The sequence below is a fragment of the Desmodus rotundus genome, chromosome 12 (assembly GCF_022682495.2).
Source record: "Desmodus rotundus isolate HL8 chromosome 12, HLdesRot8A.1, whole genome shotgun sequence".
In the NCBI taxonomy this organism is placed as follows: domain Eukaryota; kingdom Metazoa; phylum Chordata; class Mammalia; order Chiroptera; family Phyllostomidae; genus Desmodus; species Desmodus rotundus.
Genome location: NC_071398.1, coordinates 92,854,537 through 92,878,034, shown reverse-complemented (window position 1 = coordinate 92,878,034; position 23,498 = coordinate 92,854,537). Strand labels below are relative to the sequence as shown.

At 42.5% G+C, this 23,498-nt stretch overlaps 2 protein-coding genes across 3 annotated transcripts in view; one reads left to right on the top strand and one right to left on the bottom strand.

The window, feature by feature from the left end:
• RALGPS2 (Ral GEF with PH domain and SH3 binding motif 2) overlaps window positions 1-23,498 on the top strand; it is a 117,086-nt gene that overhangs the window by 63,310 nt on the left and 30,278 nt on the right. The gene's annotated exons all lie outside the window — the stretch shown is intronic.
• ANGPTL1 (angiopoietin like 1) lies at window positions 1,266-19,138 on the bottom strand. Its single transcript, XM_024553094.3, has 5 exons — window positions 18,415-19,138; window positions 13,186-14,031; window positions 5,016-5,209; window positions 3,478-3,748; window positions 1,266-2,115 (listed from the first exon to the last, which is right to left on the bottom strand). Exons 1-5 carry the CDS (start codon window positions 18,422-18,424, stop codon window positions 1,928-1,930), a joined length of 1,509 nt encoding a protein of 502 aa, XP_024408862.2. The 5' UTR covers window positions 18,425-19,138; the 3' UTR covers window positions 1,266-1,927.

Here is a 23,498-nt window from a genome sequence, read left to right as displayed (position 1 = left end):
GGGGAGGAGAGTAGGCCCAGGGCCGAGGCAGTTGAGCAGCAGCCCCGTTTTCTAGTTTGCGTGTTGACTTGTACATCAGTCTTTTACTAACATTTCTTTGCTGTGAAAACTCCGTACGCCTTGTCTTGATTGAGTTCTGGGTGGCCAAGTGAAATGCTACAGGTCTGTCAGTAGATGACGTCCCCACTAAAGTATTACTTAATTAATATTTGATATAGCAATTCGATGTGTAATTCCTCTCGAATCTTACACTGTTTGGTTTTGGTGTTGGTGTTGGTGTTGGGGGCTGCCTGTCTGGGGGCTGGGGAGGTACATGAATGCTGTTTTAAGAGGAACACAGGTAAAACGGAGAATAATACCACGATAAGGTTTTGGTGTTCTCTTTACTTCTCACCAGAAGTTTTATCTTGATGTGACAGCGGAAGAACACTGGTCATATTGGTGGACTGGAGTGGTTCGAATAAATGATTGTCCTCAGTTGTGATTGGATTTTCTTTTCATTTGAGCAAAAGTCTCATGAGATTTCACTAAAATTTTAGTTCACAAATGAATTAAGGACAGGTCAGCTGTAAGCTATGAACATGTTTCTAGAAGGAAATTGTTTCAGAACATTGGTAATAAAGTTGTTAGTTGCAAAGATGAGTTAAAGGTGTACACACTATAAAATGCAGTTCGTAATTTGGACTGGCCAAACCCCTATGGATTCTGCTGTGATGCTGTTGAATCTCAGTATTGGGGAAATACCTAAAAGTTACTTGAAGTTGTTCCAGTCCCACCCGTAAGTGTACAGTCATGCTTGCAAAGTCGCCCAAGCTTGCGGACTTGAATAGAGACAGGTTTTCTCCAAACAGGAAGGGTCAGTAAGTTAGGGAGGGAAAGCATTTGTTAAATAAGCTTAGAGTTATAATTCAGATCTGTTAGACCATTGGCTTACTATAAACATTCTACATTTTTATAATATCAGCATTTTGCTGATATAACAACATAAAATGCACTTAAGGAGATTTTGTTCAGCAAATCATATGAACATAATATTGCCCTGGCCGGGCGGCTCAGATGGTTGGAGTGTCTTCCCGTACACCCGAAGTCTGTGGGTTCGATCCCCATCGGGGTGTTGCTGGAAGCAGCTGATGATGTTTTTCTCTCACACTGATGTTTCTCCCTCCCTCTGTCTCCCTCTCTGTCTCTCTCCTTTCCTCTCTTTCTAAAATCAATAAATACATCCTTGGGTGAAGATTAAAAAAAAAAGTCGTATGAACATAATACTAAAAATACATCTTTATATTTGTTTTTATAAATAGACCATTTAAATACTGTCTACATTTATTTTTTGTTTTTAAATAATGTGTTCTTATACTGTGAGTCACTTCATTCTTTGGGGAAATTGGCATAAAATATGTTGTCAAGAATTTAATCATTTCATGTGAAAGGCACAGATTCAATTTGAAGTAACTTTTATTTAATGCAAAATGTATTTTCCGTTGGCAAAACTAGAGTTTTCTCTAATTTCCTGTCTATATTTTTATAAATAAGATGTACTACTTGGCTGAAATCTTAAAAATATTTTTTTCATTGGAAGTTAGAACAGTCTCATAAACTTTTTAAATAAATTGTTAAGGATCTCAACCATGTATTCAATTTTGATTTAAAATAAAGCTAAGATTTGTTTTGACATTGTGGCAAATATTTACATTTTAGAAAACAAACTTTGCCTGTATTTACTGAATGTAATTTTTAAAGTAACTGAGATTATGGAAATTAATAATCTTCTGTAGTATATTGAGGGAAGATGAAACTATAGTTATGGTAAAATTCATTCAAAAAAAATTCATTCAGAAACGAATTGTGCAAAATACTATACATGTAAAGTGTACATTTTCAGGGACTGAACAAACAAGCGTTCTAGTCAGTGGTAGACTGTCTCCTGTCAGTCGATAGGCTTGATCATCATCTGCACCGCTCGCAGGGAGTACGAGCCGCCTCGGTACTCGGCCCAGAAGACCCCGTCCTGGTACTTGCTTCTGTAGTGGCCTCCCCTGTACCACACCCCGTTCAGGTTGGAGTGGGCGCAGGCGTTGTACCACCAGCCTCCTTTGTGGAAGTGGGCGCAGTTTCCTTTGCAGGAAAAAGAGAGACATCCAAGTAAACATTCTCCTAAGTGGGGTGCTCTGCAGACCCTCCGAAACACCTGTGGGACAGCTGCATTTTGAGTTTTTCTTACTGACTTCGTTAACCTTTGCCTTTGTAATTTTGTTTCTTCATTCATTCTGCTACTGTTGCTTAAACACAAGGTCTGTGAAAGATGCCCTGAATTGCCTTTCTTATCTTGCCCTTTGCTTGCTTAGGATTTGCTTCTTTTTTTTTTTTTTTTTAAATAAATGATTTGATTTTCTAGGTAGCAGGGTAAATAAAATGCAAGCATTGTTTGCATGTGAGAGAGAGATTGGGAAGGAAAGATGGTAAGTTGCTAAAGAGTGAAGTTTGGGGAAATTAATTCTCAAAATAGCACAACTAACAATTACGTGGGTATTTGTAAAAAAAAAAAAAGAAAGAAAGAAAGCATATATTATGGTTATTTTATAGCTCTTCCTTTTCTCTCTTGCCTCTGTGAAATAGGTTGAAATGCTTGCCAGGAAACAGTTGAACAGAAATATAAATCAATTTTCAGGGGTGCTATCTTTTTATCAGGGCCAGAAACCTGGGTTAAAAAGGCAAAAGTACATGAAAATTAAATTTAAAATTATCTGGACGGCCTGATTGATTCTTTCTAAAAAGAATACTCATTGCCCCTCTGAATAAAGCTCCTTTCATTCCTGCACCACCAGCCACGATCGTTGTTGCTGTTCTCCTTTGCTGAGAAGTGCCTTTACCCACATACCCAAGTCGCTTGCTTCCTGCACTCCTGTCAGGTCCTTATTCAGATGTCAGATGTTACCTTGTAACAATAACCGTTGTTGGCCACCCCCTATAAAAGAGCACCCGCCCCCTGCTGCCCACCAATTCTGTTCCCTTATTTGGTTGGTTGGTTGTTTGTTTCCCTTAGAGCCCTTGTCACCCCTGACATAACATTTGATTCCCTCTAGAGAGTAAGCTCCAAGGGGCAGCAGCCTCGTTCCCTGCTCTGCCCTCAGCACCCAGCCTGGCACGTGGGAGGTGTCCAGTTGGTGTCTGTTATGGATTTAGGCAGCTGCGAGTTTTATCTCCAGGTGAATGCGTTTTTATTCTGTTTTGCACCTCCCTCGCCTCCAAGTTAGAGCAGCAGGCCCTTCCTCACAGAGGCCACACTTTGGGATTGCCTTGTAGTTATAGAAGAGATCCTAAATCTAAAGCTATTTCTTCCAGCCGGTTATATTCCCTTTGACCCAAATGACCTTTCCAGAAAGATCTGTAGTAGTATCCACTTTAATAACAGGGTTCTATTTCACGTATAGAAGGTGGTGATTCTGCAAGGAAAACAACCAGTTTTTTCTTACCCACCTGCATACATGTCTTTATCTCTGTCCAGTGTGGTGAACTGTTTACCGTTATGCCACATCATGGAGTCCCCTGCATTTCCCTGGTAAGTTCCCAGGCGCAGTCTGTAGAATTCACTTTCAGGTTCCAGGCGGAAGCTGCTATATTCGGCATAGACTTTTTTATCACTCCAGTCTTCTAATTCAATCAGCAACTTGTAATTATCTTGGTTGCTGAGCGTATAAATATTTTCCAGTCCCAGCCAATATTCTCCATCAATGTTTCCAAACCCTTTCTGTAAAAGAGCGTGAGTACGGAAATAGTTGTCGAGATAGTAAATGTTTTAATGGAGAAGTTTTAAACATCTGAGCACAGAGGCATCGGCCATTTAAGTGGTAGTGTGAATTGCCATTTTACTGACAGTAGACCACTCGGTTTTTATGAGCCCCCCATAGTGTTCTGTTTTGCTTCCCCTTAATTTGTCAGTAGTGTTTGTTTGCACAGCTAGTTTCAAACCCTATAAAATAAGATGAAGGCGAAGAGAATGAGAGTTATTCATAGCTACTAAAAACATTAAGTAATGAGCTACCCAGATCCTTGAAAACGGCTCCTGATCTCGCTCATGCCCCAAGAGCTCATGTTTTTTAAAGTACAGAGATACTGACCCCACCGTAGTCAGACAAAAAGAGTATCTATCATTATGACCATTCAGTAAAAATGATAGTCTGTCTTAGAACAAATTATCTTCTTTAGCTCTATTATAGGTCAAATTAGTTTTTCTCTTTTTTCTTTTTTTTGTTACTAGTTTAGAAACTTACACAACTTCTGACAAGGAAGGATGTATTAAGGTATCATTTTTTTACTGTCAGTAAAATAACACCTAAGAATGAGTAATCACATGATACTTAACAATTTTGTTTGGAGAATTAACCGTATACAAAATACAGTTTTCCCATCTGCCACCATTAAACTGAAAGTGTATTATCACTTGTAAAAAAAAGTTAGCATGATAAACGTGAGAATTACTAACAAAGACTAGTTGCTTACCTTTCCAGGACTGGCGTCACGTGGTCCTGGTCCTGTACGAAAGCCTAAGTGAGCGTTACTTCCCAACAGCACCAGCGTTTGGTGTGTTAGCTTTAAGCATGGTAGCATGGTTATCAGAGGGAATTAGTCCTGGAAAGGGGGTCACTTTTTAAAAAGTCCTATACTTTCCGTCACTGCTTAAATACACTTGGTGACAGGTACCGAAGTTGTTGTAAACAGTAAAAGCAGTTACCACCTTAGAAATCGGAATTAGGAGTAGTCTTTGCAAAGAATTACACGTATGCGTAAGTCATCCAGACTGGAAGGGGTCATTTTAAAGTACATCTTCAGTTCCTTTTTACATTTTGATTTTGACTTTGAAACTGGAGATGAGAATCATCTGTTCAACAAATGTCTATAGCGAAAGACGTGGATGGTTACTTTTGAACTCTGGGTCTAATCTATTGTGTGGAACGGGTGCTGATGCAAGAGCTGCCATGTCCTGCCTCTCCCCCAGGTGTGATGCACTGGTTTACCTTATAATTGTCCCAGTTTCTGAAGAAGTTGACAGAGCCATCTGTTCTCTTCTGAATAACAGTCCAACCCCCCGGGTCCAAACCGTTCTCACACCACAGCTGCACTGGTCCGTTGCTGTTTTCAGGCTTAATCATGTAAATCCCACTCCTCGAGTAGCCGGCCTCTTTTGCGTGCTGGCAGTCTTTGAATGGTCCTGTGATGGAAATATTACCGATTGCCAGGGAACTTAATAGGAAAACAGCCATATTAAAGTAGCTTTTAATCAAGAATCTTACCTTTGTACTTTCCTTTACAGATAACACGTTTTTCTATTGTGTACCCAATGCTATAAAAGCTAAAAATCAAAGAAAAGGATTACCACAGCCCCACTGTCCAGGACAGTAATCTGTGTCATTTTCCACTCGTCTTGGAAGTCTTTGTACATATACACACACTTTTACACTGTTGTAATTCTCACACTCAAAGATAATTGGATTCTGTCTTTCACCCTAACAAATATTCTCATGGTTCCCAATCTAGCACTGTGGTAGCTCTAATTACAGTCTTCCACATCGCCATACCCTTGTGCATTCTGCTGACCTTGGACGGGGGCGTCTCATCTGAATTTTGTGTTGAGAAATAACACTACACAAAGTGTCTTCTCATTGGCTTCATTTTTTCATATCTTCCTATAAAAATGTCACGGGTCCGATCGACTGGATCAGGAGAATGTGAAACATTTACACCTCTCCATAGCGCCATTTACGGTGTTTGAGATCTGATTTCAGTGGAGTGCACTGGTTCTTTGACGTGCTCACTGAAAACAGCGCACCGTGATCGAATGAGTGTTAGAAACGCCGACTGTTACAGCGCCCTTCTGGAAACTCACAATGTACATTCACGCATTAAAGCCTGAAAAACCCTGAAATAAACCAGGGTTTCCCAAACTTAAAGACTCTTCTGATTTTTCCCCCATGTAGCAAACAGTCCATGAGAGTACATTTCAGGAATGTTGGCAGCGTGCCTTTCTAAAGAATCGTATCAGTTTATATGACTAATAGTAATTTTCGTATTTAACCTACACAGTGATCCTGTGATAGTTCACAGATGTTCTGTAGATGAGACAGTTAACTAGTTGAAGTTCCTGCATCTTAGAACTAAATGGTTTCTGGTAGCCGCATAGTTCTGCATTCGTTTTTCCAGAAATGTCTTTGCTGCTGCTTCTGTGGGCTAGGAACTGTTCTAGGCTCAAGAGGTAGAGAAACAACCGTGGAGCCACACGGGAAGTGGGGAAGGGACAGGTAGAGAGAGTCTCACCGCAGCACAGCAGGTGCTCCGATGGGGTTACGCACCCGAGTCACAAACGTGGGAACACTGGCAGAGAAATGGCTGACCCAGATTTGCAGGGAAGGTCGGAGTCTGCCCGTGCCTGACCTGGGTTTCGAAGATGGATCATGAGTTAGGCTAATGGGGGTAGAGGTCTGATCCAGGCCACACGTGGGTAGCGCACGGGGACAGAGAGAGCTTGGCCTTGCAGAGGAGTCACTAGGTCAGTGCATCCAAGGTGTGAATGGCTGACGGTGGGGCTTAGAGCTCGGGAGGCAGACCCTGGGACTGAAGCTGATTCCCATGGTTAGAAGTGCTGTCGTGGTTATTTCCAGGTTAGCCAGTCCCCTGAGTCGTCACTTTGACAATAGTCAGGATACTGAGGGACATCGGGCTGACTTTCTGACCCATTAGCGTTGTAGCTGATGTACCTGTGAAGTGGCTTTAACTGTCACCTTTGTATTCGTATCCCACGGCTGTCGCCGTTGTAAATGCCCACTCTGCGCTCGTTGGAGTACAGTTTGGGCGGTGTGTGGTGAAGTATACCCGCACAGGTCAGACTTGCATGGTTATTGGAAATGCTGTAAAATAGTTGGAAACACCCAGGTTTCCAAAGTCAACAGATACTTATAAAATACCTTTTTTCCCTGCTACTTAATAGGCCCTCAGGTATTTAAGCAAATTGAAAAGCTCTGGGTTTTCTAAATGTAGCTTCGATTTGATTAGACTCCTATTTATGCAAATTTAACATTGTCTTCAACTTTAATCTTCAACCCACTTGTTTTGTAATGGGCTTCAAGTTTGCAGGGTGGGTGCTGGTTGGACTGACTGCGGTTGATACAGAGGCTTAGGGCAATGTAGTTGAAATCCTTGTCTAGTACATGTGGATAAAATTAATGAAAGTAATGCTTATTGCTACTTTTTTCTCCTCAGAAAAGGTATTAAATATCAGAATTTAGCATTTGTTTATATTTATCTCATAAATAAACCGTTAATCTGCCTTAGCCAGTGTGTACTGTTGATCTTGGCACAGATGTTATCTCATTATTACTTGCATATCTTATTTACATTCTGCTCTGGAATTAGTTTATAAGTTGTTCTTACAGTAAATGTTTTATCACTTTCTCAGTGCCATAAAAAGCATTGCTTAGTGGGAATTCTTAAATGACTAGTAGAAAAGGACAGTTTTATTTTTGAGAGATCAAATATAATTTGTTCGTTTGTGTATTATTGAAATAAATTGACATATGCTTTAGAAACTTGTTCATAGTGGTTCAGCAGGTATAGAAGCACCTTTCTTTTAACATAGGAATTTCGTTCACCCTGTTCTTGCATTGGATAATCTTGCCATAGTCTTTACCTTCTGTGACACACGATTAGATCCTTCTCCAGTCAAGAAACTGGAATTCTGTACCCGGAATTTGACGGACCGGTCTCTCTCTTCCTCGGCGTGTTTGATGATGACAGTTGGTGTAGGGCTCACAAACTCCAGTTCATAGGTCTGATTCATGGAGAGAAAAGCCCTGACCTGTCGTGCCGCAGTATTTCCAGCATGTGTTTCTTTCTCATAAAGACCCCATGCTTCGCACAGAACACTGAGTTTAAAAAAACAGATTTCATACTTTGAATAGCACCTTTACTTGGAACCACCTTTAACATTCCTGCCCCTTTTTTACAAACTAACTGTTTAATCACCTAAATTTAAAGGAGAATCCTTCCCTTTTTGTTGTTGAATTTCTCAAATATTTTCTTGCTTTGTCCTTAGCCTGTGCACTTTGTGATAGGGGAAACAGGACCAGAAAAAGACAGCCGATTAGAGCTGTCAAGGAATCGGTCAGCGAGTAAAATAAAATCTTTTGAAAGATAAACTGCTTTATTGGATTTTGACTTAAGTATAAAATACATGTATATATTTGACAGCATTTCAGGAATGGGAAGTTTGAGGCAAATACTTTCTTAAGTGATAATAGATTCCTTCTTGTAATAATACAAGTTATTTTGTTTATTAATCTGGAAGTTCAGAATGCGATTAGCAACCCAAGCTTTTATTTTTGAAATTTGTATTTAAAAAAAAGTACTGATTGCTTTTTATGAGTAGTTAATGGAATCATATTCCAACAGCTTCTTAGCTTATTAACAGGTCTTCTTTAGTTTTTTTGTTGTTGTTGTTAATATAACTATTCCACTAAAACCAATTGCATCTTACAAATTTATAAATAGGAAGCATTTAAATCATCGAAAATAAGAGTACTACACACTAAAAAGCATATTTTTTAGTTTCTAATGACTGCTTTTCAAGTTTAACTTTTTAAGCTTACTTTTTATGTCCCCATACAGGGAAATGCAGTGACAAAAAGTAGTAATCAGTGACGGTGGGACCACACACGGGCCATTTCACTGGAGTCCCCTCCTTCACAAAAGAGGCAGCTGGGCCTCAGAAAGGCCTTGCTGGGATCCAAGTTCCCGATACTTAGTTTTGTGGTCTAACACAGTGTAAAGAAACTTTCAGTTCCATTTACCTGTGAGGAGTGGACTTATTTTTATAAGTGCCATTTGAAAAAGAACAATGTCTTCTTCTGTAAAAGACTGACCCAACGTACAGCCACTGGACAACATTAACACTTAGGATTGTACCCATGGCAGGTTGTCGGGTGTGTGGCACCCCAGGCATTTTGGTTTGAAGGTCGGGGACGGTAACATTCCTGGGGATGTTGTGTATTTAACTAACAAAATTATGCCGCTGTTTGCTATGAGTTTGTTCTTATGAGGTGCGTTTTCTTATGACCATGTTAAAAGAAAGTATAAAATTACCTGTCACTAAAACACCTTTTTAAAAAAGTGATGGTAAGATATAGATAACGTAACATTTAGCAACTTAACCATTTTCAATTGAATTTATTGGGGCGACATTGGTTAATAAAATTATATAGGTTTCAGGCCAACTTAACCGTTTTTAGTGTGCGGTGCAGTGAGTGGCCTTACTACATTCTCACGGTTGTGCAGCCAGGCTCCGGACGCTCCTCCTCCTCCTCCAAGCCGAAGCTCTGCCCCAGCTACACAGCTCCCTCCCTGACCCCGCCCGGCGGCCCTCACTCTGCTCCCTGTCTCCATGAATCGGACTCTTCTGAGCAGCTTGAGTAATTGGAATTACACAGGATTTGACTTTCTGTGACTGGCCAAAACAGTTTTAAACAGTACACACAAATTGTGTATTTAGAGACTTGCAGAGCGCACCGGTGTGAGCTTCCGAAGCATGCGTAGGTGTAGCGACAGACACCCACCTTTGCGCTGCCTGTGCGAGCACCCAGACATCCGAGCCGTTCTGCCAGTCTGACACAGGCTGTCGTGAGAAAGAGTTTAGCACATAATAGAGAAAAGAAAATAGCCTGTTTCTTAGTGCTGGTAGCAAGTTCTGTCTGGTAAGAATTACAAAATGTTAGAAATGGACAGGGGTGTTCGAGTCTTCCAGTCCAACCGGTGCTCCCTTAGTGCACAAGTGAGGAGACAGAGACAGGCCAGGCGGCTTCCCCAGGTCAGTAACGACGAAACGTGTTCTCTCAATTCTGTGCGCTTTTCTCACATATTCTTAGTACACTAATAAACCTTCCCGTGGTGGAGCTAATTATGTCCTTGAACTTCAGAGACCAACATTTATAGAATTAAGTAAGTAAAAATTTAGTGTGTACTTATAACAACAAATAATAACAGGAAAAACCGTTAATGCCTGTCCTAATTTTTACATTAAGGTTTGGTTTATTAGGGATACGCACACCATTGTTTCATTACAGTGGAAATCTGTTTAATGGAACTTTTGATATGCTGAGTCCTTAGCATGGAATTTAATTCTGTAACATTAGATACTTAATGGTACTCCAGCCTGTTGTCACTGGAGAACAGTATAAAATGAATGAATGCAGTAAATACAGCCTATTCAAGTACAGTCGCGCCCGGGCCTCATGGCTGCAGGCCTCGTCACACCCAGGCTTGTCGCACTGTGATGAGAAAAAATGTTTCGGCGCTGGGCGCCTGCTCAGGGCTCGTCACACTCGCTAGAACTTGTATGAGTCACGACACTGCCCCGCAAGAGTTCCGGAACGAATTAACGACGAGGACCGAGGCACCACTGTACTTGCATGGAGGGAGGTCTTTGGGACGACAACTCTAAGAAGTTCTATAAAAATGTAATGTCAAGTCAAATTAACGTCTATCTAGCGTCCGCAAATGAGAGACAACATCCATCTACCAGGGAGGAGCTTATAATCGGAAAGCACTTTTTAAGATGTACATGTAGATCCTGTGTGTGCGTGTAGAAATACCTGATAATTGAAGAGGCAACGTTCGTGGAGAGAAGCAGCTGCTCAAGCCTGTGGGAGTCAGCAGGGCTTCAAGGAGGAGCAGCTGTATCTAATTTTAGTGTTTTATTTTAGTCTGAGCCTTACAATTTGAGTAGTTAGGAGACAGTGAGGTGATTCGTTTTATGGGAGCAGATGGTTTTTGTGAAGGAGATTAACAGAAAGCTGATGAAGCAGGACTGCCCCTCCGAGGAGGCTGTCAGTCTTACCCAGGCTGCGCACATCGGCCTTTCTCCCTTTGCAGAGGGTCCCGTGAGAAGTGTGATGTGACCCACGTGGGGGTTTAAGAGGCCCGATCTTTGATAATACGTTTGGATGGAGAGAGAAGATGCAGTTAGGGAGACCAGCTGACAGGCCGCGACAGCATCTGAGTGCCCGGCACCATTGTTATCCCCATTTTACAAATGAGGGGACGCGGGGACAGAGCAGTTCCCTGCCTCCTCCCCCCTAGCTGTGTGACCTGGCTCAAGGTCACACAGCTAGGAGTCCAGAAGTCTGCCTCCTCTAGCGGCTGCCATGACCAGTTTGCATTTAAGCAGGAGTTCTGGCTCTGAAACAAATGAGGGACACGTGCGTGACGGAGGACAGACAGAAAAGCAACGTGGCTAGCACCCCGCTGACCGTGTGTGAAGTGGGAGCGCATGTCAGAGGTGAGCTGGGCGAGTTCAGAAGTGGTGGGAACATAAAGCGGAGACATCAGAATCGACTGACCCATAAATTTTACTTACAGACATGTATTCCAAGGATATCATCACAGAGAAAGCAAAAGCAGAACAGTTACTTTTTAAATTTAAAAGAATATCATGTTTGTGGGGGGAGCTTAAATGTTATTCCCAATATGTTAATGATTTATTTATGAGTATTTGGATATTCCATGAAACTTTCTTAAAAGTTTATCAGTATTTCCTAGATTTTTCTTCAGTAAATATGTATTGCTTTTATAATAATAATTTACTTATTTCTAAAAGGAGAATGCTAGTTTGGGAAAAAGATTATTTTAGGGTTCACTTATTCATTCATTCATTCATTCCTCGGGTGTTTATTGTAGTGCTTACAGCATGCTGAGCACAGTATGCTGGACCCGGTCCTGACCAGGTGTTTGAAATAGAAAGATGACAAAGGCAGTTCACCGTCTTGCAGAAGCGTTCCATCTAGCAGGAAGGCAGACATGCAGACAAGTAACTGCAGTGTAATATGACATAGAAAACATGTTCAGGGCATAGGCAGCTGTTTGGGGAAAAAGCTATCTTGATAGGATTGTTTGAATCTGGGAAGGTGTAACACTTAAGGTATTATTTTAGTTAAGCCTTGAAATTTGCCGGGTAGACAGATAAGCTGAACGAAGGCATCTCACAGGGGAAGCAGCCACCTGCGTGGTAATGGGGGAACATTTAGATGTAAGCATCCGGCCGTGGTTGGAGCCAGGAGGGAGAGCTCCAGGCTGGAGTCGCCCGAGCAGACTACAGGGGGCACCTGTAGTCTGGAAGGCATATGAGACCTCTGAAACAGAATGCCTGGAGAAAGCCCCTGGAAGGCACAGATGGAAGAAGATGCCCGTGAAGGACCTAGAGAAGTAGGCAGAGTCAGAATAGGATGTGGAGGTTCAAGGAACCACAGATGTGACTGGTCAGTGGTGTCCACAGCTGCAGAGAGACACAACCCCTGTGTGATGTATGTGTTTGCAGTAGAGGTAGAGAGATTACAATGAATTCTAGGTTTGGTTCGTGGGGGGGGGGGGGGGCTAGTGAAAACTTACACTTACATGGGTAAAAAGTACAGATTGTATTAGATACCTTTTCCTATTGAGACTGAGGAAGAAGGCATGGGTTTTGTACAGATATTTCCAAGACAAGAAGGAAATAGAGAACCTAGGCCCCGAGCATACTTAATCTTGGTACAGCAGCAGGTGATGCATGTGCTGAGAGTGGAGGTGTGATCATAGGCTTATGGAGAGTGAAAGCAAATTATCCATGTTCCTTTTGAGGAGGAGGAGGAGGAGGAGGATAGGAAGAGCAGCAAGAGGTAGCTAAAGGATTGGTGAGCAGCAGCGAGGACCTAGCTGCAGACCCAGAGGATGGTGCAAGAGAGGAGTGGCGCGTGGACTCATTCCTGTCTCCGTGCCAGTAACTTGGATTGTACGAGTTTGAATGTAAGACTACTTTTTGCACAGAATGCACTATTTTTATAGTCTTAGAGCTGAGAGATCTATTTAACTTCAGTTGTCTGTACATTAGGGTTTTTTTTCAATATTTTATTCTTAAAAAGAGGGCAAGGGAGGGAGAAAGAGAGCGAAACATTGATCAGTTGCCTTTCACACACCCCCAGCTGGGGGCTTGGCCTGCAGCCCGGGCATGTGACTGACTGGGAATCCAACTGGTGACCTTGTTTGCAGGGTGACACCCAACCCACGGAGCTACACCAGCCAGGGCTTTACTTCATTTCTAATAAAAAACAAAAACCAATCCGAATGTTCCTGCATAGTTACATCACCCAAGTGAAAGCAGCGACTCACCTGCACTGATGAACGTTACTGGCGGCGTCTTGAAAGGGCTTTCGGTGGGAGAGGTCGGCCGGTCAGGCGGGGGCACGGAGTCTCTGGGGTCCCCCGGATCCCTCTGTATCTCATTGCCTCCCAGCAGCCCTGGAGTGTGCCGGTGGCTGTGGGGAATGTGGCGTGGCACTACCTGGACAAGAGGAGGAGAGCCCTGGGGGTCTTGGCGGGAAAATATCCTCAAGCACTGCTCTTCCAACAGAGTGATGGTCACAGACTGGTTGTTGACCAGGTCCGCCAGGGAAGCGTATTTCACCTCCAGTTCGCGGTACTTTGTTGCCATCCTCAGCATCTCTGTGGTGACGTTGAGGATTTTGTTTTCCAGCTGCGAGAGTTCCAGCGAGTTGTCCCTCTTGCGGATAATCTCGTGGAGCAGCTGCATGTAGAGCTGCGTGACGCGGGAGTTCATGTTGCGGCTCTCCTTCCGCAGCAGCTTGACCTCGTTCACGATGTTTCCGTCCACGTCCACCACCAGCTGCAGGCCGTCTATCTCGCGCTTCTGCTTGGACAGCACGTCCCGCAGGTTCTCCAGGTCCATCCTGGTGATCATGTCCTTGATGGTGCCTGCGTCCTGCCCTTTGGTGTTGACACAGATGGGCCCCGTTATTTTCTGTTCGGGGACCAGGAACGTGTAGGCGCACTTCTTGACTTCCTCTCTGCCGTCCGTGGCACGAGGGTGCCTCCTCGGGGTTGCTTGTTTTATTTTGAACTGGCGTCCTCTGCAGTGTTCACTGCCCATTAGCAGGAAGAGCAGCACAGTCAGGGTCCAGAGAAAAGCCTTCATTTTCAAATGAGCTTGTGTGACGTCTTTTAAAAAACAAATCAATGAAGGGAAGAAGTTAAAGGAATTAATGTTAATCTGCCTTGAAAGTCAGTAATATAAAAAAGTGTCTTAAGGGGAAGGCTGCATATCTAATTGTGAATAAATTGGATCAGAATTAATGTTATTAATGTCTTAAGTTCCATACCATACTGCCTTCGCGTTTGTTTAACATGAGGTTTCAGAGAACAGCTCTCCAGTGGCCACCTGACTGCTTTTTGTCCCCAGCTCAGTGAGCAGGTTTTGGAGAGTGCCCGCTGGGTGCAGTGCCCCCTAATGAGATACTTTTCTGACCTTTAAAAAGCTCACTTACTACCTGCAAACTCTTGACGTGGCACACAATGTTCGTAAAGGCATCGATCAAAACATCTTTCCCTAACTAGCGTCAAAGTTACTAGGTGACCACTAGTCAAGGTTTGATATTTATATTGTGCGGTTGCGATTAAATTAGCCCTCTCAGTAAATATCTTTCTGAACTGTCAAGTTAAAGAAGCATTTTTGGACAGATCTGAAATGGAAACGTTGGAGCATCCTGTTTGTGTTTTTGAAGCATGTCCTTTTGGGATCGAGGACAAGTTTAAGAATGCTAGAATGCGTACAGTCATTACTGTGGGTGATCGTGTTTCCTAAATCACAATATTGTATATGCTCTCAGCTTACATATGACTCAGCAGGGTCATTCTCCTAACAGTTTCTCCTGAGCTGTATTTTAGTAAAATGTTAACCTTCTCTAACCATTCCCACGGAAAGGAGCTGTCTGTAATTGAATGTGATTGTTAGAGTCTGAAAGTGCCTTAGAGATGGCCTCATTCGAGAGCCTCTTTGCACCTGTGTGCGTGTTCAAGGCCAGGGCCGCACAAGGAGGTCCTGTTGGAACCAGGTCAAGAATTCAGGTTCCCTGGCTTTTCAGTGAGTGTTTATTGCGGTGGCCCCCACTCTAAAATCTGTGCTTGGGGTGCTTCAGTTTTGCTGTGGCAGATGAGAGATACTTGTCCTCTGGTACAGCGTCTATGGAAATACTAGAACTAGTTCAGCTCCAAGAACCAAAGCCTTTTCCTTTCCCTGCAGTTACCGCCCCAAAGAGGAGTGGCAGCCGAATGTGCCCTCTGCCGGGTCCTTAGCCGGGCGTGGTGCTGTGGCCACCTCCCCACTCCTGTACCCGGGACCCTTAGCTGCTGTTTGTGAGGGGTGGCAGCGGCTGCACTGAGACAGAGCTCTCCTACTCTGTTTTCTGCCCAGGGACTTGTTTTTCATTTGAGAAGCCAAGTCCCAAGTTGCTCATGCCTGCTGTCAGTGATTACAACGCAGTCATAACCAGAGTCCACACTTACTGCATGCCTGCTAAATGCCAGGCATTGTTTCAAGGCCTTCGCATGTATTAAATCATTTCCTTCTCACTACAACCCTCAGAGGTAGATTATGATCCCTGTTTGCAGATGAAGAAACTGGCAGCTGGAAGTTAAGTACCTTGTAAGAGATGGAGCCTCGATTTGAACTCAGGCAGAGAACTCCGGGGCTCATGGTTTCCATTGACCGCTACATCGTGTGTCTCTCCTGTTTTCTGTCAGCAGTACTGGAACAATCCCTTGTATTTGTGTTTGCTTAACACATGTTAACTATTTTGCATTCGCACCATTTTGCAAAGAAATGAATCCTCAAGTGGGATTCAGATGGTCAGCTTGCCAATTCTCTAGACCTGTGGTTTTTATCTTGTCACGTTGTAACTACAGGAGTCCGAGCTTTGTGCTGCTTGTTTTTCACAGGGTGGGGGGATGGTGAAACAAGGAACGGGTGGAGAGGCGAATTACTGTTCGTTTGCAAAGTAATTTAGATAGGAGGATGAGTATAATGATACTTACATTTATACTAAAGGCCTTCTGTTGCTGACTGCCAAAAACACACTTAAATGAGTACTTTCAGTTTTTTGTTATTCTTTGCTTTCTGACATCAGTAGAAAATTCAGACCTTCAGAGTCTTCTGTTTTATTTTTAAAAGGGCTTCTACTACCTAGAATCACCTACACCAAAAACCAACAAAAGATTTCTCTTTGCGTTCACGGATTCATGGGATTGAGACATGGTTTAATTTAAAAACGAAGGGCACTAAAAGAGCAGCCGGAGCCTCCTGGGAAAGCGCACAGCATTTCCCCTCCACAGGCACTTACCTGCTGCTCCAAGCCTCCCATCTCACTCTCAGAGCAGAACGGAGGCTCAGACCACGGAGTGATGCTAGTCATCTAGTACGAAATAAGCCACCAAAACCAGGAAAACTCAGAAAGTATCGTGAAACTTCAAAACAAGTAGAATTTCCTGAGCAAATTCTACTCGGAAAGCTTGCATTCCTGCCAGACACACAGTTTTACAGCACAACTAAGAGTGTATAATCCAAGGCTGTTCCTGTGACTTTCCATCACTGTTGTCGCAGAAGGACAAAGACGTGAAAATAGAATCTGAATTAAAATAGCAGGGGCTTCCTTTGGGTGTGCCCCGCCGTGGCGGGCGGTGGGTTCTGTGCAGTTACGTCCTAACACGGGTCACTGTCCACCCACCGTACGGGAATCTGACCTAAATTGGTACTTAAAGGTGGCATCTAAAAGTTTATTCTTTAAGTAAATACAACTCCCTTATCCTTATAGAAGTACCAGCTTTGTTGTCATCTAACACAGAGCCAAGAGCCAAATTTTTAAGTAGTAGACTTAGCTATGGCACGAGTAAAGAACCGGCTTTAAAAATACATTTACTGTTACATTTTCTGAAACATTCTCTTATTTAATATTTTCCCACATATGTTCAGTTTTAAAGCAAAAGATCCATAAATCTCTGTTACCTCATAAAACCTTTCTGTATATGTTAAAATTTTCCTAGGTCCCAAGAGAATGTTATAAATTAGTTACAGTATACTTAAGTTTAAATCTGTCTTTGCTTGTTGTTTTTGGGGAGGAAAGTCTTCCATGCTTTGGGTTAATTCTCTTGGTACTTTCTCTCTGCATAGCTGCTCCGTTGCCAGCTAGCAGAGAGAAGAAATGAGTCGGGGAGACTTCCTTTCGGATGGTAACCGCACAGACGCACCTCGCTGGCTGTGTCTGCCCTGGAAACGGCTTGAGGCAGCAGACTTAAATTCAGGAAGCGTCCACACACCTTAGATAAAGGACTGGCAGAGTGTGGCTTGTGTTCTGCGGGCTCTGGGTTTTAGATTACATGCTTCCCCTACGGCTTCAGTAAGACCTGAGGTTTAATGAGGTCCCACACTTTTCATGGCCAGCAACGAAAACATGACGTGTTTCAGGTCCAGGGTTGCTTGGAAATGTTTGTCAGAATGTCTTGTAAAATATGTTTTACGGAGATCCTCCCAGAAGATTCTTATAATTAGTATCTTTAATGTTTAAAAGGACAGAGGGTCCCAAAATCATAACAGACTTAAGTATCTTTGGTGTTAAAGCTTACTAATTAGTAACTAGTAATTTTATTGTTAATAACCCTCACAATACAGTTAAAGCCCCCAGATAAAACAGTGAAAGAAACCTCTTGCATATAGTTACCAAAATTATTTCTATATATTTTCTGTCTTAATCTTGTATTCAAGTAAGTGTACCCTCTGTATTTTATTTTCTAGTGGTAATGCTGATTTACGTAGTACTTTTATCATCACACTTCCTTTTTGCCTCCAGTCCTAATCTATAAGGTTTTATGGGTTTTTTATAGATCAGTAACTTTTCTTTTTCAGTTAATTTCAGTTATAACAGCTTTTATTTCTGTTACTCAAGTCAAATTACTGTTACATGTTAAACTGGAATTATATTTTAAATTTTGAGTTTCAACAATACTATAGACCTGCTTAAATCATTACAAGGATTTCTGCCTGTATTTGGTTATACTATAATTGAGGTACTGTTGCAAAGCCTTTCAGTTAATTTTTTTTCTTCTTAGCGTTTTTTAGCTATAGTTTAAGATATGTTAACAGCATAAATCTTCAGCACACACTGTAGCTACATAAGGAAGACTAATGTTTCCAGCTGTTTAAGGTTGTGCCCCTTCGTTTTTAATCACTGTGCTATAAATACAAACCTAGAATGTTAATCTTAAAGTTAAAATTTTATCTCGTGTCACTAAAGCACTTGTTTTCCGTAACCCAGCATATACGCATGAATCTGTAAGCATGTCACTAAATATTGCTAAATTCAATCTCAAATATGCCTTAGTTGTCATAAAGTGCCTAACGACCAGTTTTTACATAAAGTTGCAAGACAAAACCTTTTTCAGATGAAATGAATTATACTCCAAAATTCTTTAATAAGAGATTTTGAAATTTCTACAACAAATGTAAAATAATTATGCATTTGACATACATTAGTATTAAAAGTATTCAAGTACCTTTTTGCATCTGTTGAGAAAGCAAACCCAGAAACTTGCTGCTCTTATTCTTGGTTTTAAAAATCAGTGTAGGAGTTTGTTCATCTGTGACTTGAATGGCAACTGCATCCTGGGCCGTCGAATCCGAGCTGTAGTAAGGAACTTCTTTTTCTTCTTACAACTCTCATCAATTGAACTTGACAAGCCACCTATGTAATTTTAAGTAGCGGAGTGGAAGTTCTGGTCTGTGGGCTCTCTTTAATCCAGCAGAGAGAGAGCATTGTGGCTTTGCTGTGTCTGCCACATGGAGAAATGCGGTAACCAGCTGCAGCTGACCCGGATTGTATGTACAGTACCCTTGAATAGTGATTCCCTCTTTCTCAGTAGACTCGAGTTCAGCCCACATATTACGTCACCAGAAAGTTGCTGGAGACTGGGGGCGTGGGGAGTCTCCTCCCTAGGATTTCCTCTCTGCAGCCTTAAATAAGGGGGGGGGTTTAGCAGGATCAGCAGGAGGTTGAATAGCTCGGAACAAGGAGGGACTGTGCAGGTTGAAGGAAGGGCACCATCTGGAAACAAACTATCCTAGTTCAGCAGGCAATTATAAAACAAACATTTTAGTCTGCTGGCCAGAGATCTTTGAGGTTAAATACTGAAGAAAAACAGTACTCAACTTCACTTAGAAGTAGTTGCAGGCTGATGGGTTTGTTTTTTGTTACAAAGAACAAGAGTTACCTTGGGCGGGAGGCAGGCTCCTAAATAATGCAATGCTCTTTGTAGCCTAGAAGTTTTAGACATTTTACTCAGTTGCCGTTTCAGAAGGTTTTAAACTTATAAGAAACCTGAGGTGGTTGTAATATATTTATCTTACTGTGTAATGTTTAAGATAACTCTGCTCATTTTTATATAAATACTGAAAATAAGTGGAAATCTGTGTATAAATTCATACAGAAATGTAACAGTTTTTAAACAAACTCTGATGCTATGTAATTTCTTCCTCCTGTTCTACAACATGGTACCTCCTGTCTGAATAAGGTCATTCTTAGAGTTGATATGCTGTGACTTAAATGAAAACATAACCTTGGCCTGAGTGGGGATAAAAGGAGAGCTCTGTCATGGCCAGGTGGCTCAGTTGGTTGGAGCGTCATGCCAGGGACACAAAGGTTGTGGGTTCGATCCCAGTCGGGGCACATACCTAGGTTGCAGGTTCCATGTAGGTCGGGGCTCCTCCCCTCTCTCTCCCCTCCTCTTTCTCTGAAATCAACATATCCTCAGGTGAGGATTAAAGAAGAGAGGGTTCTGACACCATGCCCCTCCCTCCCCCCTCTCCCCTAGCCACTGGCTGTGTAAACTCGGATAAGTCACTTTTACCTACCTCTGGCCCGGTTCTTCTGCTATGAAATCAGGGTACCGGAGAGATGTACTAGTTGTTGAGCACTAACTATGCTGTCATATTTCATTAAATCAGGACATGTGATTAAGTAACTCGGTAGCTGAGGAAACACAAATGTAGACATCGGGGCCTAGTCCTTGGGCACCAGGTGGGAGGCTGGGGGATTAGAGTCTGACCCCAGAGCCTAGGCCACAGCTGATGACTGTTGCCAGGTGACACCTTCAAGCTGTACTTTCTCTACACGCCACACGCTTGCCCCCTCCACCCCCGTTGCTGTAGGTTGTCTTTCTCTTTCTGATACTTCTACCATCAACTGTTGATCCACATCCTTGTTTACAGTCAGCTTAGTATCTGCCTTTGTCTTTAAGTTCCTGTGCCATACGCAGGTATACCAGGGGCTGCAAACTCGGGGGCCCGTAGAGACCCCTGAGAGTGCAGCCGCCGATGTGCTAGTAAGCAAGGTAAACCGGATGCACTAGCAAGTGGCACGCTAGCAGGAAAAGGAGCTGTGACGTTGTGATGGTTACAGGGTCTGCACCCTTTACAGCTCTGCCTTGTTCTTGCCAGATCCGCCCATTTTCTAGGAAAGAAAGTCGTTTAGGTATTGCCTGTGATATTTCCTGATTCTGAAAACACGGGGATGGATGGATTGCCAGCTTCTAGTCTCTGATTTACATTATGTACTACATGACATCATGCAGGGGTCATGTCTTATTCACTGTAGCTTAATCTGGGCAGACTGTGAGTAGTATGTTCCTCCTGAGTTGTTTTTTACTTAAGCGATTTTGCACTTTCAAACTTCAGCAATTAGTAATATCTCTAACCACAGTAGGAAATTGAAGTGGCAGGCGTTCAGGAACAAATAATGGTCAATTTGGCATGTAAAATTGAAAATGAAAGTCAGGAGCTCAGTTCTATAGAGATTTGGGAAATCGTCTGCAATTAGGTGATAGTTGATAGTGGAAGCAACGTAATCCAGAAAAAGTACCTATAGTGGGAAGGTTAACGACAAGACCACGGGGAATACCAGCTTCTAGGGAACATGAGGAAAAACGGGAACGGAGGGGGCCAGGAGAGACATTTGAAGTTGTAATAGCGAGGTCACGTATGCCTTTTCCAGACTAATTTCAGCCGCGAGATGATACTGATTTCAGATTGTGTGGTAGCTTGAAGCGTAGTAACTCTATAAAATTTAACTGCCTGGGGGATTAGTTTCTACAAAGTATTGAGAACTTAGAAATCAGTAAGAAGACAACCCAGAGGAAAAAATGGACAAAAGACAGTTCATAAAATTATAAGTGCTTAACCTCATTATTAAAGCACAATGAGATATTTTATACCCACAAGATTGGCAAAAATTAAGGAACTGATAATACCAAGTGTGGATCCTTAGGATCTTACGCACTGTCAGTGGGAGTATGAATTGATATAGTTTTAAAAAGCACCGTGGCCAAAGAAACCCAAAACGGTAGTTTAAAAGAATATATGCAGCATTATTTACAATAATCAAGGTATGGAAGCAACCCAAGTGCCCATTGATAGGCGAGTGGATAAAAAAGCAGTGGTACATCTATACAATGGAATATTACTGGGCCATTAAAAAGAAAGAACACTTACCATTTGCAGAAACATGGAGGGACCTAGAGGGCATTGGGTTAAGTGAAATAAGTCAGAGACAAATACCGTAGGAGTTTACTTACATGTATGGAAACAGCTCACAGGTACAGAGAACAGACTGGTGGTAGCCAGGGGGCAGGGGAGGGGGAGCTGGGTGGAAAAAGTGAAAGGATGCAGAGGTGTAGATTGGCAGTTATGAAGTAGTCGCAGGAATGTGAAGTAAAGCACAGGGACTGTATCAGAAATACTGCAAAAGCTCAGTATGGTACCAGGTGGGTGCTTGATATATCAGGGGGGACACTTTCTGAAGTGTAGGATTGTATGACTATTGTGCTGTATACCCGAAACTAATACAAAATAATGTTAAGTATGAACTGTAATTGAAAGACTAGAAAAATGTGGTACTGTCTTGCTGTGTCTATAGCAACACGGGGGTGGGGGAGTAACTCAAAAGTCTGTCGAATGAGTTGTGATATAGTTACGTGTTAGTTTATTCTCAGTTTAAGGAATTAGAGCTGCGTTTAACAGCATGAATAAATAAGCATACTGTTGCCCTTTTGAAGTGTTTGTTGAAGGGAGAGAGATAAGGGTCCCATCTTGAGGAAGAGATCAGATTTGAAGGAAGGTTGCTTTGATTTTTTGTTTTCTTAAATAGAGGAGATGTGAGTGTGTGCATTGGCTCTGGAAAAGGAACGTGTGGAGGTGAGCATAGTGGAGGCAACAATGGGTGTTTCACAGTCAAAATCACAGTTTCGATTTGGAAGGAAGGAACGGATTCTTCCTCTGAGAAAGAAGACGAGGAGTGGAGCTAGGCTACAGAGTCATTTGAAGTCATAAAAAAGAAGCCGAGAGTCTCTAAAGAAAAAGAACTGTTGACGATAGGTGGCTTGAGCACACTGTTCAGGTGTACTGACTGGGAAAGGGATGGTGTTGGGGTGAGTAGACACGCGGCCACGCCAGCTTTTGGTCGCGTTAACCGCCTGCTGTCAAGACCCTGCACAGGGTTTTCATCGTTTTAGAGTGAAAGGTAGAGCAAGTGCCCTGAATGAGTTTAGCATCTTGAACAGGTGAGATATACATGCAAGAAAGTTTTAAAAGAAGAAGTTACAAAGTCATAAAAATTATCTAGTGAATGGTTTAGATACTGTATGACTTTATAACAGTGTAATAAAAAAATACTTGGGGAAACGTATGTCAGCTGTAATTCAAAAAATAAGTTATTTAAAGTAAAAAAATAAGGGGTGCAAGCATGTACTCTGAGATCCAGCTCCATCACTAATGGTTCCCGTGGCCTTAGGCACATACTTTATGTCAGCGCACCTGAGGCTCCTCATCTGTAAAGAGAGGGAATGGGACTAGACTATCCCCAAATTCCTTTCCTGGGCTCTGGGAGACACTAAAGAACTGTCGATGCTGACCTGGACATAAGAAACAACTCAGATGACCAGAGACGAGTGTAGGAAACGCTCAAGACGGAAGAAGCGGCACGAGGAGACGCAGGGCTCACTTTTGGGAAGGTGGGGAGGGGCATGATTTGGGCTGCGTTTCCCCTGAGACCTCATGAACATGGAGTAATTACAAGGTAGAGGAGGAAAGTGTGTTTTTCTTTCCAACTGTAGTTGTCTTATATACTTTACATAAAATATTTTAAAATAACTGACCTTGCATATCCCAAACTAGCGCAACCAGATTATTTGGAGGGAGGTGTTATTTTTGTTGGTGCAGAGCAGTGGTGAGTGGGGGCAGAGGAGAGTTAACCGCAGTTTGTAGTCACATGGACTGTGTTAGAAATCCAGCGGTGGGTCTTTAAAACAAGATATTCTACCAGAATGAGCCAGTTTTCAAATGTCTTGAGTTAAGACTCCAGTGGTAATTATCAACCCAGGCCCCAGGTGCTGGCTAGCCTGCTAACCTAACCTCTTCAGGCTACACCACAGCTTGGGAAATAGGGTACTAGGAGTACAGGCATAAGAACTGAGGTTCAGAGATTAAAATACCATCTCCATTATAGACAGCTAGTCAGAGGCAGAGCCAGTTCAAGAGCTCAGCTTCTTTGCATTAGGTCCCATGGGTGCTGGGAGTTTCTCTAGCCTCA